The sequence below is a fragment of the Calonectris borealis genome, chromosome 2 (genome assembly GCF_964195595.1).
Source record: "Calonectris borealis chromosome 2, bCalBor7.hap1.2, whole genome shotgun sequence".
NCBI classification, from domain to species: domain Eukaryota; kingdom Metazoa; phylum Chordata; class Aves; order Procellariiformes; family Procellariidae; genus Calonectris; species Calonectris borealis.
In genome coordinates, this window is record NC_134313.1 from 40,897,525 (window position 1) to 40,911,267 (window position 13,743).

Sequence of the window (13,743 nt, forward strand, 5' to 3'; positions counted from 1 at the left end):
TTTGAACAACCAGGAAGAACAATAATGAATAGTTTCCCCGTTGTGTGTTATCTCTGCATTGCCCTTATAAGACAGGAGTCCTGAGGGGAGAGAAATAGCTGTATGCGTGATCAGGCAGCTGAAAACTGCATGCCAATGCATACGCAAGGATGTTTGGGTTTGAGGTGGGAGGGTATACACAGGAAGATTTCACTTTTATCACAGTAAGTAACGTAATTTTTTATTTTATTTTATCTGGGGTTGTTTTTTTTTCTTCTGTGGAGTTCACTTGTATGTATCTGGTGGTGGTGTCAGAAAACCTATGGGAGTTGGCTAGCGTTCAAGTCCCATTAAGGTTTCTAAATGCCTGTTCAAATTATTTTGGTTTGAGTACTTACATGGAAGACAGATTGACATATACTGTGAGATGACTGATTACCTTCCCTTGTTAGCCTTGTGTCTTTCCCCAGGGCAGGCCTTTTTCCTAATCCAGTGCTTATTTATAGGGCAAATAGTGAGGAATATCCTGCCCAGGGCCACCTGTTGATCAGGATACTATTCCAGCTTTCATCACTTCCTCATAATGTTTATATCTGTTTCATAATGTAAGCAGTATGTTTTAAGAGCCAGCTTTCTTTGTGAGTTCTTATATAACCAAAAACAGTCCAGACCATCTAAAAATAGCCATCACTATTTGAAAGAGCACTCGAACAAGGCATTTACTCCAAACTTAAGCAAAAAACCTCAAATTCTCTTCTTTATGATTCTCAGAAATGTAGTGAGCAAACCTCCCTCGCAACCAAGCTTTCTGTAAATGAAAAGCAAAAAGCAAACAAAACAAAAGGCAGAAGGGAGTAAATTCTAGAGATTGTTGCTTCCAATCATCAAAGCATTTGGGTTGAGTGCTGTTAGCCTGGGACCATGGACCTCCCAAGCTTCCTTTGATAATCTGGTCTGGAAGGTATTTCAATCTGTTTTTGCAGTTATACAAGTCTGAGAGCAGATTTTGTATGTGTGTAGTTTCTTACTATTTTCCTGAAGTGTAGATCAGCAAAAACAGAAAGCCTAAAATAGCAATCTTCTAGCTAGGAGCACATGAGGAAATTAGTTTCTCCCTGTGATGATCTTGAGGCACCAATATAAACAGGTTGTAATCACCTTCTGAATTCAACTTCAGAGCAGGAAGTTTAAACTTCACATACCTGTACTTCACTGGGATTCACTCAGCAGCTCTCACACTAGGTTAACTCCTAAGGGCCTGCTTTTTCAAAAGACAATGATACTTATATTATTGTGACTAATTACTCAATTATTATATTAATTACTAATTTTTAATACTATTATTACATTTTATTAATAACAATGTTAGTATTAGTGTTACAGAGGAGACACAAAGTACAATGAATAGTTTACAGGCAATTTCTGAGATTTTTCCAAAGAACCCCTGGCAGAATGGAAGCACTCCAAAGGTTTTGGCCAGACCCATTCTCACCCTGGATAGAGTTAGTCCTTGCAATCCTTCTAGGCTTCCAAATTAATTGCTAGCATTTATACCATTGTACCACTGATGGAGTTTGATGGAGGCCACTTGCAGCCTCCCAAAGCAGATCTAACCATGTCTTGTACTTCCAGAGGAAAAGAGAGAAACCTGAAGAACCTTATTACCTGCTTTGCCTTAATTTGGGGAGTTTGTACTGTTTATTTCTCATTAATGTTTGCAAGAAGCATCTCAGTCCACCCTTTCAGCCAAAAGTTCCAGTAAACCTTTTGTCTCTGTTATACCTACAACAGTTTTGTTTGTTCTTTATGCTACTAAACTGAAAACAACATTTTCCTCTTACTAGAAACAGAAGCTGCTTCACCCTTCATCCCTAGGCTCTTAAGCTTTACTTCAGGTTCCTCATCCCTCCTGAGAATGAGTTTGAACGCATTCCTGTAGTTTTCCCACTTTGGTTCTTGCTGCTCGTGCTACTTTGCAGCTCCTCAGAGAGCTTAGTTACTGTACCATAACTTCCAGCGTGCAGTCACTACTTCTTCCAGCAACAGCCGCCATAGTCTTCCCAAATTACTCCCAGTTAGAGAAGCCCAGCCCCTGGCCCTGAAGCACCAGTGGACGTGCTGGCTGGAGCCCAGCCTGCTGCACCGGACTGGGGGGAGATGCGAAAAGGAAGCAGCAGAGGCAGCAGCCTGTGGCATCAGAAGCTGCAGCTCAAACCGTCCTAGCCTGATTGGGCAGTCAGTACTTTATTCTTAACTATATCAATGCTCTTGCCCTCCCTTAGTTGCATTTGCACAGCTTCCCTAAGAAAGCTGCTCAGAATCAGTCAGCGGTTTCCTCTTTATTTTCCACACCCAGGGGATCTGAGACACATGAAATGAATGAATCCGGACTAATTTCCAACTGTTTTAACCGAAAGAGAAGTGAAACTTGCGCTGTGGATATACTGTGGCTTTTAGCCACACCTTAGTGCTGCGAGTAGGGTAAAGTTATGGGACAGATGAAAATGTATCTTTATACATAAATTTTATTTTAAGAGAAGCTGAACCGCATCACATCAGCGTGGGGAATACCAACCCAGACAATAACATCTGTTTGAACAGCAGGGCTTGCTGGGCATCTTCTGTTTCCCCAAATTCCTCGTTTACTTAAGCATTTTGATAGCAGAGTCCAGGCTATTTTATAATAAACTACCCTTTTGGCAACCGTTCCTGCAAAGGCTCAGCGTAGATGGCAACGGTCACACCAGGGCTTTGGTGCTAAACCCAGCGATGCTTCCTTCCATGGCTTGACTGTCTGTGGCAGTCAGGCCACAGAACTGCATGGGGGAAGAATACAAGTCATGTGGCAGATGAGATTTGACAAATCAGGGTCACGAATCACACTTAATCTGTCATGTCTCACTCACACTTAATTTAGGAGAGTTTCGGTTTCCTAAAAGTAGAGCAAGCCCAAGGCTCGTACTACACTACCACACCAGTGAGCTCAGACAGGCACAAAACATGCCATGTGTTCGTGCTGTTCAAAATGGTCTTAAAGTGATATCCAGAAAGGTCATAAGGTGCCAAATAATGTTCTGTCTTCCTTCATTCTTCATAAGAGATAAAATTAATACCTATGTAGCACAATGAAATGATTTCTATTTAGAAATTATATCTTATTGTCCGAATAAATAGGATTTTTTTTCTCTTCTGCTGCTTGGGACCTTGGTAGGGTAGCAGTGCTTCCTCTTCTGCTCACCTTTTCAGTTTGCTGTTGATATCCCCCTGATCTGTAAAGAAGCAAAGTGCCAGGCTTGCAGAGATGACGTCAGCCCCATCCTCTGCTCTGTGGGTATCCCTCCCAGGAGTGGCCGTGCCTCCTCGCTGCTGCCCTGCGGCTGCGTGGTCCAAGGAGGATGGCGGTGACCACGATAAACCTCCTGTGCGCTCACTGGAGTTAAATGCTCATCCATGCAGTGGCATTGCTAACAAAGCCGGTGTATATTTTGAATTCTTAGACATCAGCCTATTTGGTTGATACGAAGTGGTAGTTGACACGAAGCAGATCTCTCCTGGGATCAATTGTCCCCAGGTTGAGGAGTGGGAGCATGTTTATACAGTGCCGTTAGGGCTAGTGTTTACTGTGGAAGGAAAAAAGTCCCGTAAAAAAAAAAAAAAGCTGTCTTTAGAACAGAGCTTGATTGTCCTGCTCAGTGCTTAGTTACAAGACAGATGACCCCATATGGTAAATGAAGGGGTAAACTGACATTTTTCTTAGGGACTTTGCTGCAGCCTCTAAATCACTACCACACATCATTTTTATTCCTTTAGCACACCTTATCTCCTGCTAAGCTTGCCATGAATTCATTGCATGTTTTTTAACTCATGACTATAATATTGAAGAATATAATCCAGACAGATGGATGATTAATTATATGAGAAGTAATTAAAAAGAAACATGATCTCATACTTTAATGAGTAGCAGGGTTTTTGGTAGTTGTCTTGCTCTCTGTGTCCGGTGGAACTTATTGATAAATTGTAATCTAGATACCAAGACTTCAAACCAGACAAGAAAAATTAAAGAGCTTCATTTATGCGATTTGAAATTAGACTGGAGCACTAAAAAATAGAGGCAATTAAAATTTGGGATGTCTCATCTGCCTGATTAAACATCCAACAAGATGCGTGACTGACACTCCTCTCCAATCTTCATTTATTTGTTTAATATTAAAAAACTCCTCGGATGTATATAAGCCATCTGCTGTTCTCAGATTCACTGAGCCTTCCTATATTATGCATCTGCAAAGCATTTTCATTTGATGCCATTGACTATGGAAATTTGCTCATGAAAATTTCCAGTAGAAAAAGCTGATGCTTTCTAGACATTCCTGATTATGGCCCAATCTTCTTTGCTATTTTGTCTGCAACTGCTTTATTTTGATTATTACAGCTAAGCTGCAGACTGCTTTGGTGTGATAAATAACACCAGCAGAGTGACAGCAGCCAGGCTGGGTCCTTCTCAACACGTTTGGGCCACTTAACGTCGTTATTTCCTCAGTGCGTTGCAGAAATCTCCACCTGGAGATGGGGCCCTTGCTCGGCCGGTGGGCTATAGGGTAGCCTGGAGCCTAAATCGCAGTATGGTGAACGTCATGGTCTAACAGTGCCAGGGTAAGCAGGAGAGCATGACAGCGTGCGGGGTGTTTCAGGTGGAAGAGGAAGCCGTGTTGGCTGACATGGACATCAGGCAGACCAAGGAGGGACTCGCCTGGGTGAGCATCCAGCTGGCCACCTTGATGCCCTGCTTCACACCTTCCATCACAAGCTTAATGCTGCCCTTTTCCCTCCTGCAAGGGCAAGGAGAGCCCGCAGCCCTTCCTGGGCAGAAGCAGGGTTGCAAGGCGATGTGGGAGGATGCCCAGCCCGGGTCGGCTTCATCCAGACCTGCCACACAGCTGGTGGTGAGCTGCCTCTCCTTTCTCTGCTTCCGTTTGCCTTCCTACCTACTGTGCCTTCTGTCTGCTGGAAGCTGTTATACGTTTGTACAGTAACAAGCGTGCTGGGATTTGCTGGGACAGCTGCTGTAATACAGCAAACATATGGAAATGAGAAGGAATACATCAGTGCCATAAAAGAAACGAGCCCTTAGGTCCTGGATGCAAGCTGAAGCAAGACGTGGCAGTTGTAGTCGGTTAACACTGTGAGTTACTTCAGGCGTTGGACTTTCCGGTTGACTCTTGTTTTTCTTGATTTGAACAAATACCAGTGGCTTTCAGTCATCTGCTTGCCTGCCAGCTGCAGCGTCTGGAAGATGTAACTCCTTAGAGATGATTTCTTCTCAGCCTTATGGATCTTGACAGGGGTGAAATGGCAGTGTTCAGTGGGTAGCTACCATTTGACCGTCAGTGCTGATAATCTGCTTCCACCAGCAAAATGCCAGGAGAGGGCCACGCATGAGGGGACTAGTCCCTAACCCTCTGCTGCAGGGAGCCCGTCATCTCGCACCAATTCTGTGGGCCTCTTCAAGCCCCCTGAGGGAAAAAGTGGTGGTGGGTACCACTCTGATGAGTGAGGCACTATTTCACTGTACCAGGCCCCATCACACTGTAGAAATGTCTTTCTCTGGGGAAAGGTGGTAGCTGACCCTCTACCTGCGCATGTGGCACTGCTCGGCTTCCCCCCCCTCCGTCAGTCAACCCACTTAGCTGCATGGAGGGGAAGTTGTTAATGCCAGACAGCAAAGGTTTAATCTCTCTCAGGAAAAAGGTGAGATTGAAGCATGCAACTTCTCATTTGTGAAGCTTGCAACCAATTTTCAGGTCAATCCCTATATGTCTTGGGCTTCTCTCTACCTGCACCAGCACTTCCCATTCACATTGCAGGAGTAGCCAGGACTCGATGCAGAGATGTGGAGCAGAGTGAGCTAGACACACCTGAAGAGGTGGACGAGCAGTTACACAAGATGCAAAAGAATGGCTGTGAGGACTATGCAAGTGTCTTGCTGGATCCAGGTATATTTTATGCACTCCTGTTTTCCTCATACTTTTCCCTTTTGCCATCTGTGTTTGTACAATCCTCCCTCCTCCTCATTCCTTGCAGAGACGCAGCAGAAGAGCACAGTGAAGTCAGCAAGCTGTGTATGTTACTGGTCACACAGCAGCCTCTCCACTTTGAATTCCAGTGTTTGGCTGCACAGTGCAGTATATGCACTGCATGCAGTATCACAACCTCACTGCAAAGTAAGAGAAGTCAGCACGAGAAAGTAAGCTCAGTGTATTGTATTTTATTTTATTTTATTTTATTTTATTTTATTTTATTTTATTTTATTTTATTTTATTTTATTTTATTTTATTTTATTTATGTCTCTCTGCTCCTGATGACCCTTTAGTCTCCTATGCAGCAAAGCATGAAAGGAAGAAGAGGATAAAATGGCAAATCGTTATGGTCACAACTTATCCACTTAATGTACAGAATGCAGATATTAAACCAAGAGGACTGCAAACGCAGAGCACTTGGCGTATGTGCAAAGAAGCACTCCAGTTTATGATGGTCTCTTCCCAGACTGGACAGAGATTTAATCGAGCGGAAGCAGTGACTGGAGTTCACCGAGTGTGCTGAAGGGATAGGCTGCCTGTCACTTCAGTGGGCACTAACTGAGCTCTTGCTGTGGTCATTGGTAATGACCTTTATTATTGTCACTGGGGCTAGCTGCAAAGATAGAGAACTGCCTATAGCTGTGTGCAGGGTCGCCCAAATAAGCGCATGCTATATAACGTTAAACATGCCATGTCCAAGGTGCATGTGCCCTAGGGGCACCGGATTTAAGATTTACTGCACTGAGTATTCATACTGAACAAATCCAGGGTTGTTAGATCAAAGCTAACACTTGCTACAAGGCAATCCCCCCAAAAGATTATGAGATTACTAGAAAACTGGGAAATATCCCAAGTCCTCAGATGATGATCCCAAATGATGACAAACAGGTGTAATTTCTGGATGGGAGAACGGACGCATCCAGGAGCAATGGCCATGCAGTAGCCGTACATAAAGGATCCCTATCATTTAAATTCTGTTGCACTACATCAGCCTTTGTATTATATTTTTATAGTACACCTTTTTAATACAGTGTGTTTTTCAGCAATGTTTTTTTGTTTGCTTTAGCAAACCATTTAATAAACTTTTCTGGGTTTTGTTTGATTTTGCAAAAATAACAGCAGCAAACCAACGTAGCACTGAGTTTTGGTGAGGGCAATAGGATCTCATGTGGTGGTAGCAGCAGCAGGTACACCGAGTACTATTGCTCAGTTACTTTTTGACTGAGTACTGAAGTGAAAGCAAAGTCTGGGAACTCCGTCAGATTTCCTGACTATGTTTTTAAACTGCTTTAAGTGTTCAGTAGACTTTTAACTGCAATGAAGGATAATACATTTTGGCTTGAGTCTCTTAACCTACTCCATGGAGGGTTTTGTGGTTTGTATTTTTTTAAAAACGTCTCTCACTCTTCCCCTGAGGGAACAAGAGACATAGATAATACCCAATCCTGTAAATGACAACATGTTATTTTTAGTTCCTCAACTCAGCTATGCTTAATTAGTTTATCCAGATGAAACTGAAAAAGAAAACCCCGTGCCCTACAGCAATATGCATTCATGTATAGCTGCTAATAACTTCAGTGCTTTAATTTGTCTGTAAAGGACACCCATTAAAGCTATGTGTGAAGAAAGTGGCACAATCCTTTATATATAATTCTCATACTTAAAAAAGGACAAATACTTCCTTCTTTTTTATGAAAGTGGGCAACTTCACCAACAAACTGCACACCCCCATGGCACACCTTGGAAAAAGCCATCAGAAACTTAAATGTAATACAAGAATCCCACCCTCTCTGTTGGTGTCCTGCATAGCTCTTTCTCTTCTCTTGTGTTTGCTCCTCACACAGCCCATGGGCTTAATCTCTCTGACTGGCATATTTTTCTAAATTATTTCTTCTCTCTGAATATGGAATATTCCCTTTCTTATGTTTTCTTCTTTGATGCACCTTTCAAAATCCTCATCTTTTGCACTGTTTTCCATGATTTGTGTTACATGCCATATCATTCCTTCCTTTTTGTCCTTAATAGAGAGAGAGCTTTTGTAACTCTTCAGTTACATGGCATGATTCAGAGGATGGTTTTGGCATTGCTTTCCCTATTCCTTTTCTTTGCAAATATACCCATGTTCAGAGCTTTCTTCATGCCTCACCTCACACCTCATTTTATGCCCCCAATGTCCATGTTCATAAGGTGAAGAAAATACAGTGCTCAAGAGAAGGCAAGGGAGACTTTACAGCCTGAGCTTTCCACCCACTCTGAGCTCAAGTGTAGCCAAAATTCAATCCCACCCCATACAGAGATCTTCTCCCTGCGTCCTGTCCATCCAGGCTGAAGTAAGAGGAGCCCTGGGGAGGTTGTGAGCCTCCTGCCCCTGCCCTGGAATCTGGTGTCGAGGATGGTGTGTGCTTCAGGCACTGAAGCTTTGCAACGTGGTTGATGGTACCACAGCCATGCCCAACCCTATATGTACGTATGTGATATACAGCATATTCAACAAGTTGGGGAGAGCCATCACTGTGGTTACGTCAGTACAGAAAATAAAGAGAGCTAGAGCCCGTGCTCTAACTTTTTGTTCAAGGTGCCCAGTGCAGCTCATTCACACGCTGCTAAAACCCAAAGCAGGGTATGCCCACCCATACTGACTACTGGGGACAGTCCCTGGCCCATGCTTTCTCCCAGTCTGGGCCAGCCTTGCTGGGACTTTGAGCTGGCTTTACTCAAAACTGTGCCAAGGGGTTAGTGACAATACCACAACAATGGTAGTCAAGGGTTGGTGCTTGAGGCCTCGTCCTACATCAGTGTACTAAGCGATACACAGCCTGAGCAGCTGCTATGCCCTAATCTTTACCAACCACATCTGTGGGCAGACGCCGGGCTCCCCCTCGTCAGACTAGACTTGGGGGGATGGAGGGGAAGGGAGAAGGAGGTCGGTACCTTGGTCCTTTGTCTTTGCAACTACCTGATAATTCCCATCTGGATTCAATGGAAATTGAATCTTAGAAGGTGACCTGGGAACTACTAGTATGGCTGCCATACAAATGTCCTACTTTGTAGTCAGCAGCTCCACTAAATAAAATAAGTCAAATCTGAGTAAAATCTTGTTTCTGTGGGCAAGTGCTACATAGCTATTACTCTTCTCATTTCACAAAGGAGTGTGGTACCAAGAGATTAAATATTACAGTCCATGATGAGACTCCATGTCACACCACAATACAATTTGGGCCATTAGGTTGAGGTCTCACTAGCAGGCAGTGTTGCTTCTTCAGAGAAATCCCAGAATGTCTTCTGTTTCCTTAAAGTTTCTGTGGCAGATACAGCTAGCAGAATACCTTGCGATTTTCTAGCACAAAGGGAAAAGGGCTGCATTTTCTTCTCCTTTTTCCGGTAAGGCTTGGACCTCAGAGTAATGGCTGTGTTAAAGTAAAGTAAGTAGCCACATCTACTGAGGAAGCCGCGTCTTCATTCTTCTCCAGGGGGACAAAGACATATCTACATACTATTAATTACTAATGTGTTGGCCCAAGCAGGTTTTCATCAGTCATTTTAAATGTCATTATAGAGGACATGAGTGTTTTCAGAAGATAGCTTTTGGAGTGTATATTCCAGCCAGCTCCAGGAAGTCATCTATATGTAATTTGGAAGCAGAAGCTCTATAAGGAGCCCCCACTTCCAACATACTGACTGATGTTATGCAAAATCATATGTCACACAGAGCAGACTGAGAGTCATAATAGTTACACTGGATGAACAGAATGAATCTCAAAAGGTAGCTGGTCTTGTAATGCATTATTCACGACTGGCCAAATTAACCCTAGAAACTGGAAGTACGGGAAGAATGCACAATTTACAGCTTTTTTTACTCCCCAAAGGCTCTGACTCCAATGTTGCATTTGCTCCACACATGATGCCCTTGTTTAAGCAAGATCCAGAAAGAGGTTTCAGGGTGATTAGCTATTTCTGCATTCTGTAGATTTAAAAATTGGCATAGTTACCAATAAATGTGTTTTGTTTTGCTGTAATAAACAATTGCTTCTGAACAGAAAATAGCTAGTATTTTTTCTGATGAGGCTGGCATTTTAATTTATATTCATGGTAGGTCATCCTTTGGGAATATGAACTTTCTGGCAAGTCAAAGAAATAAGGACAATTCCTAAATGCATCAGTAATTTTGTACTGCAGATTACTGCTCCAACAAGTGCATTCCCTGGATAAGGGAGAGAGAACCCATCCATAGCCTTTCTAGACATATGTCCTGGTTTCGGCTGGGATAGAGTTCATTTTCTTCCTAGGAGCTGGTATAGTGCTGTGTTTTGGTTTTAGTATGAGAATAATGTTGATAACACACTGATGTTTTAGTTGTTGCTAAGTAGTCCTTACGCTAGTCAAGGACTTTTCAGTTTCTCTCTCAGCATGAGAAACTGAGAAGGCTGGAGATGCACAAGAAGCTGGGAGGGGGCACAGCCAGGACAGCTGACTCAAACTGGCCAAAGGGATATTCCATACCATATGACGTCATGCTCAGTATATAAACTAGTGGAAAGCTGGCCGGGGGACTGCTGCTTCAGGACTGGCTGGGCATCGATCGGCGGGTGGTGAGCAATTGCATTGTGCATCACTTGCTTTGTATATTCTATTATTATTCTTATTATTTCTATTTTATTTTATTTCAATTATTAAACTGTTCTTATCTCAACCCATGAGTGTTCTCACTTTTAGTCTTCTGATTCTCTCCTCCATCCCACTGGGCAGGGGGAGTGAGCGAGCGGCTGTGTGGTGCTCAGTTGCTGGCTGAGGTTAAACCACGACAACATACAAAACAAAAGTATTTTATTATCTCTGAATTAAATTGCATCAAAACCAGGGCAAAACCCTTTTTTTCAAACAGCTACATTAATAAGAATCTGAATATTCAAAATGCAAATGGTGCCTGACTTTCACATTCACTTTTACAAAGTTAACCTACAAGTCTCTTGCTGAGAGATAAACCAAATAAAGTTACTCTGTCCTCTGTCATGATGGAAAAACTGTAGTACTTTTTAGAAGAGGAGTTTTAAACTATGCATAGTCATTTCTCATGTGTCCTGGATGGGTTATCTGGTTTGTGAGTTAACCAGATCATAGAAAAAACCCCAAAGACCTAATTTTTTGATACCTCATTTCCACTTCTCAAGATGCCATGTGTGTGCCTAATTAATAAATGTTTTTGCTTTAAATATGTTTTTGCTTTATCTGGATTTCCTCAGATGCTCAGGAGCTAACCGTACTCTGAACTGTCTGAAGCTGAGTATGCTTCATTGAAAGATAAGGAAATTAAACCATAGGATTTGTAAGTACATTTGTTTTACATTCCTCCAGCCTACTCTGGGTGGGACTGAGATGCCCAAATTAAGAGCTTGATTACCGCAAACCCCATATTGGAGCAAGAGAGACACAGTTCCCTTCCTCCCCTCCTTTGATAATGTCAGGTGACTGGACTCCTAAATTTAGATATTTCATATTAAAATGCCTAAGATTGAGATTAATCTGTTTCTACTCATATATGGGCCATTTGAGTCCAACCCATTGGTTTTAACAAACATTTTCTCCAAAGTGACTTTAGCGTAGCTGAGACTCGAGGCATCACCTAACTGGCTGTACACTCCAGGTCTTATCAATTCACCGAGCTTCCATTTCTATTTCATTGTATAATTTATTCTAATGTAAAAATGTAATCCAGTCTTTGCTAGTGTGTCTTATGAATTCCCGACTCAAGTGAAAATCATATTCTCCAGAGGTTTTGGAATTTTTTTTTAACCTTAAGTCTTTTAGGTCACGGTAAAATCCAAGTCCGATAATTAGGTGTGTGTTATACGCATCCAGGAATGAAATTCCATCTTAGTTATCCAACTGTAAGTAAATAACATTTCTTGTTACTGAAGTGAGAGAAGCAGAGATGATGCTTCCCGGAGCACTGTGCACTGTGTGCTTCCAGTTAATGGCAACCTACTGAAGCAAGTTAAACATGGGGATGTAGCTCCACAGGAGGAGTTGTTCATGGGACAGTACCAGGTCAGATTTGAATTACATGTTATGTTAGCAATATATTTGCAGTAAAACAGCAAAGTCAACTGTTAAAAGTAGATCTGTTTGGCAGTGCTTTGTCCTTAGATATATATATAATCCACAGATTTGATCTTAGCACTCTGCAATGGCTGATCCCAGTGGGACTTGTGACATTTCAGCAATATGTACCAATAAATGAGATGCGCTACTCTTTTTCCTTCGCTATAGTTTTGAAACAGTACTCTTAAGAGTGCGGTATTTCTGCCACTAACCATGAGGTGGCATAACGTGCACGGCAGAACAGCAGTCAAACCTTCCTTTTAATATTCCTTTGTACATCATATTCCTTGGCATATTACATTTTCATGGTGAAAGACAGGCTGTAAAACTAGTTGAGCTTTTAGAAACCCTACACTATTATAAAAACAATGACAAAGATACATATTTGTGTGTGTATATGTTGTGGTGTTTTCTATTCTAGCAAATAATAATTTTGAGCATAATACTACATGATGAAGTTAAAAATAAAATCACAGTTTTCCTTTTTTTTTTCAGTTTGCTTTCCATTATCTAGTTTTGCTTTTATCGTTCTGCCTTTTGTAAGTCTGATTTATTCTTTTTCCTAAATCTCTCTTCCTTCACAAGGCTAGCCTCTGCAGGCTTGATTTTCCTTTCAGATTATTGTGATGTGAAATAGGTTTGATGGGTTAAGAATAGCCACAAGTTTTCTTACTAACTGGGCAGATTAATAGGAGTGTCTTTCAAATCAGATACATATTACACACCTGTTAACTACATATTTGAGTCTAATACTTCCCCAAACACGCAGCTTACCTTAAGAAGGTGGAGTCTTAATCTGGATAAAAACATCTTTATCAGAATGCATGAATTTAATATTTCATCGTCAAAAGCACATCAGAAATGCATTTGTTGAGCACAGCTTTTTGTATTTGCTTCCTTGAGGAAAAAGGGCCAAAGACTCTGTAATCCTAAATAAAATCTGGCACGAAAAGACTTCTTGCAGATTTGGAAAACTCCCTGGCAAGCCATAAATCAGCAATTAGACTATATGCCATGGGTCTTTCTTCCCTAGTAAACACTGTCTCATTTTAATCATTGGAGCACCTTACGATAAAGGGATGCAAAAGGGAGGTTATTTTAAGCTGTCAGTGGAGGGTACTTTATATAGGAAAAATCCTGATCCTCCCCTTCCCAGCCCACAGAGAGGAGTGGAAGGATAGAAGATACAGGGACAGGACAACAGCTTTATGTGAGCCTTTGTTGGGGGCAACGGGAGGGGGATGCTCGTCCAGGGGAGGCGAGCCGAGAGCCACGGGTGATGGCCAGACTGGCAGGACCCTGTCTGTACCTATGGGGACCCTGTCACCCGTGCCCAACGAGAAGAGCAGCCACCACCCAGAGATCACCAGCAAAGGTGGCAGGGATGAGGCAGGTCCAAGATGGAGCTAGGAAGCAACGTCGGTGAGTTGGGGTCAGGGTGGTCCCTGACCGAGCATAGACATGGCCCCAGCACAGCTCAGGTGTGGACCACGGCTCAAGGCCCGGGTTTAAATGCACTTAAATGTAGTTCCTGAGCAAATCAGGAGAGGTCCCTGATGAGGTCTTTCAGGGCTGTTTCCTAGCAGGCTAC

General features: G+C 42.5%; 1 protein-coding gene across 5 annotated transcripts in view; it reads left to right on the top strand.

The window, feature by feature from the left end:
• The window catches only part of GGH (gamma-glutamyl hydrolase), a 28,712-nt gene extending 18,624 nt beyond the window's left edge, over positions 1–10,088 (top strand). For 3 of the 5 annotated variants that reach the window (XM_075141772.1, XM_075141773.1, XM_075141777.1), the window contains one exon: positions 751–10,088. In XM_075141772.1, the coding sequence (XP_074997873.1) occupies positions 751–837 (87 nt within the window). In that variant the 3' untranslated portion in view covers positions 838–10,088. The remainder of the gene's footprint in view (positions 1–750) is intronic. The other 2 variants (XR_012672341.1, XR_012672340.1) reach the window with 2 other exon arrangements.
• The last annotated feature ends 3,655 nt before the right edge of the window (positions 10,089–13,743 follow it).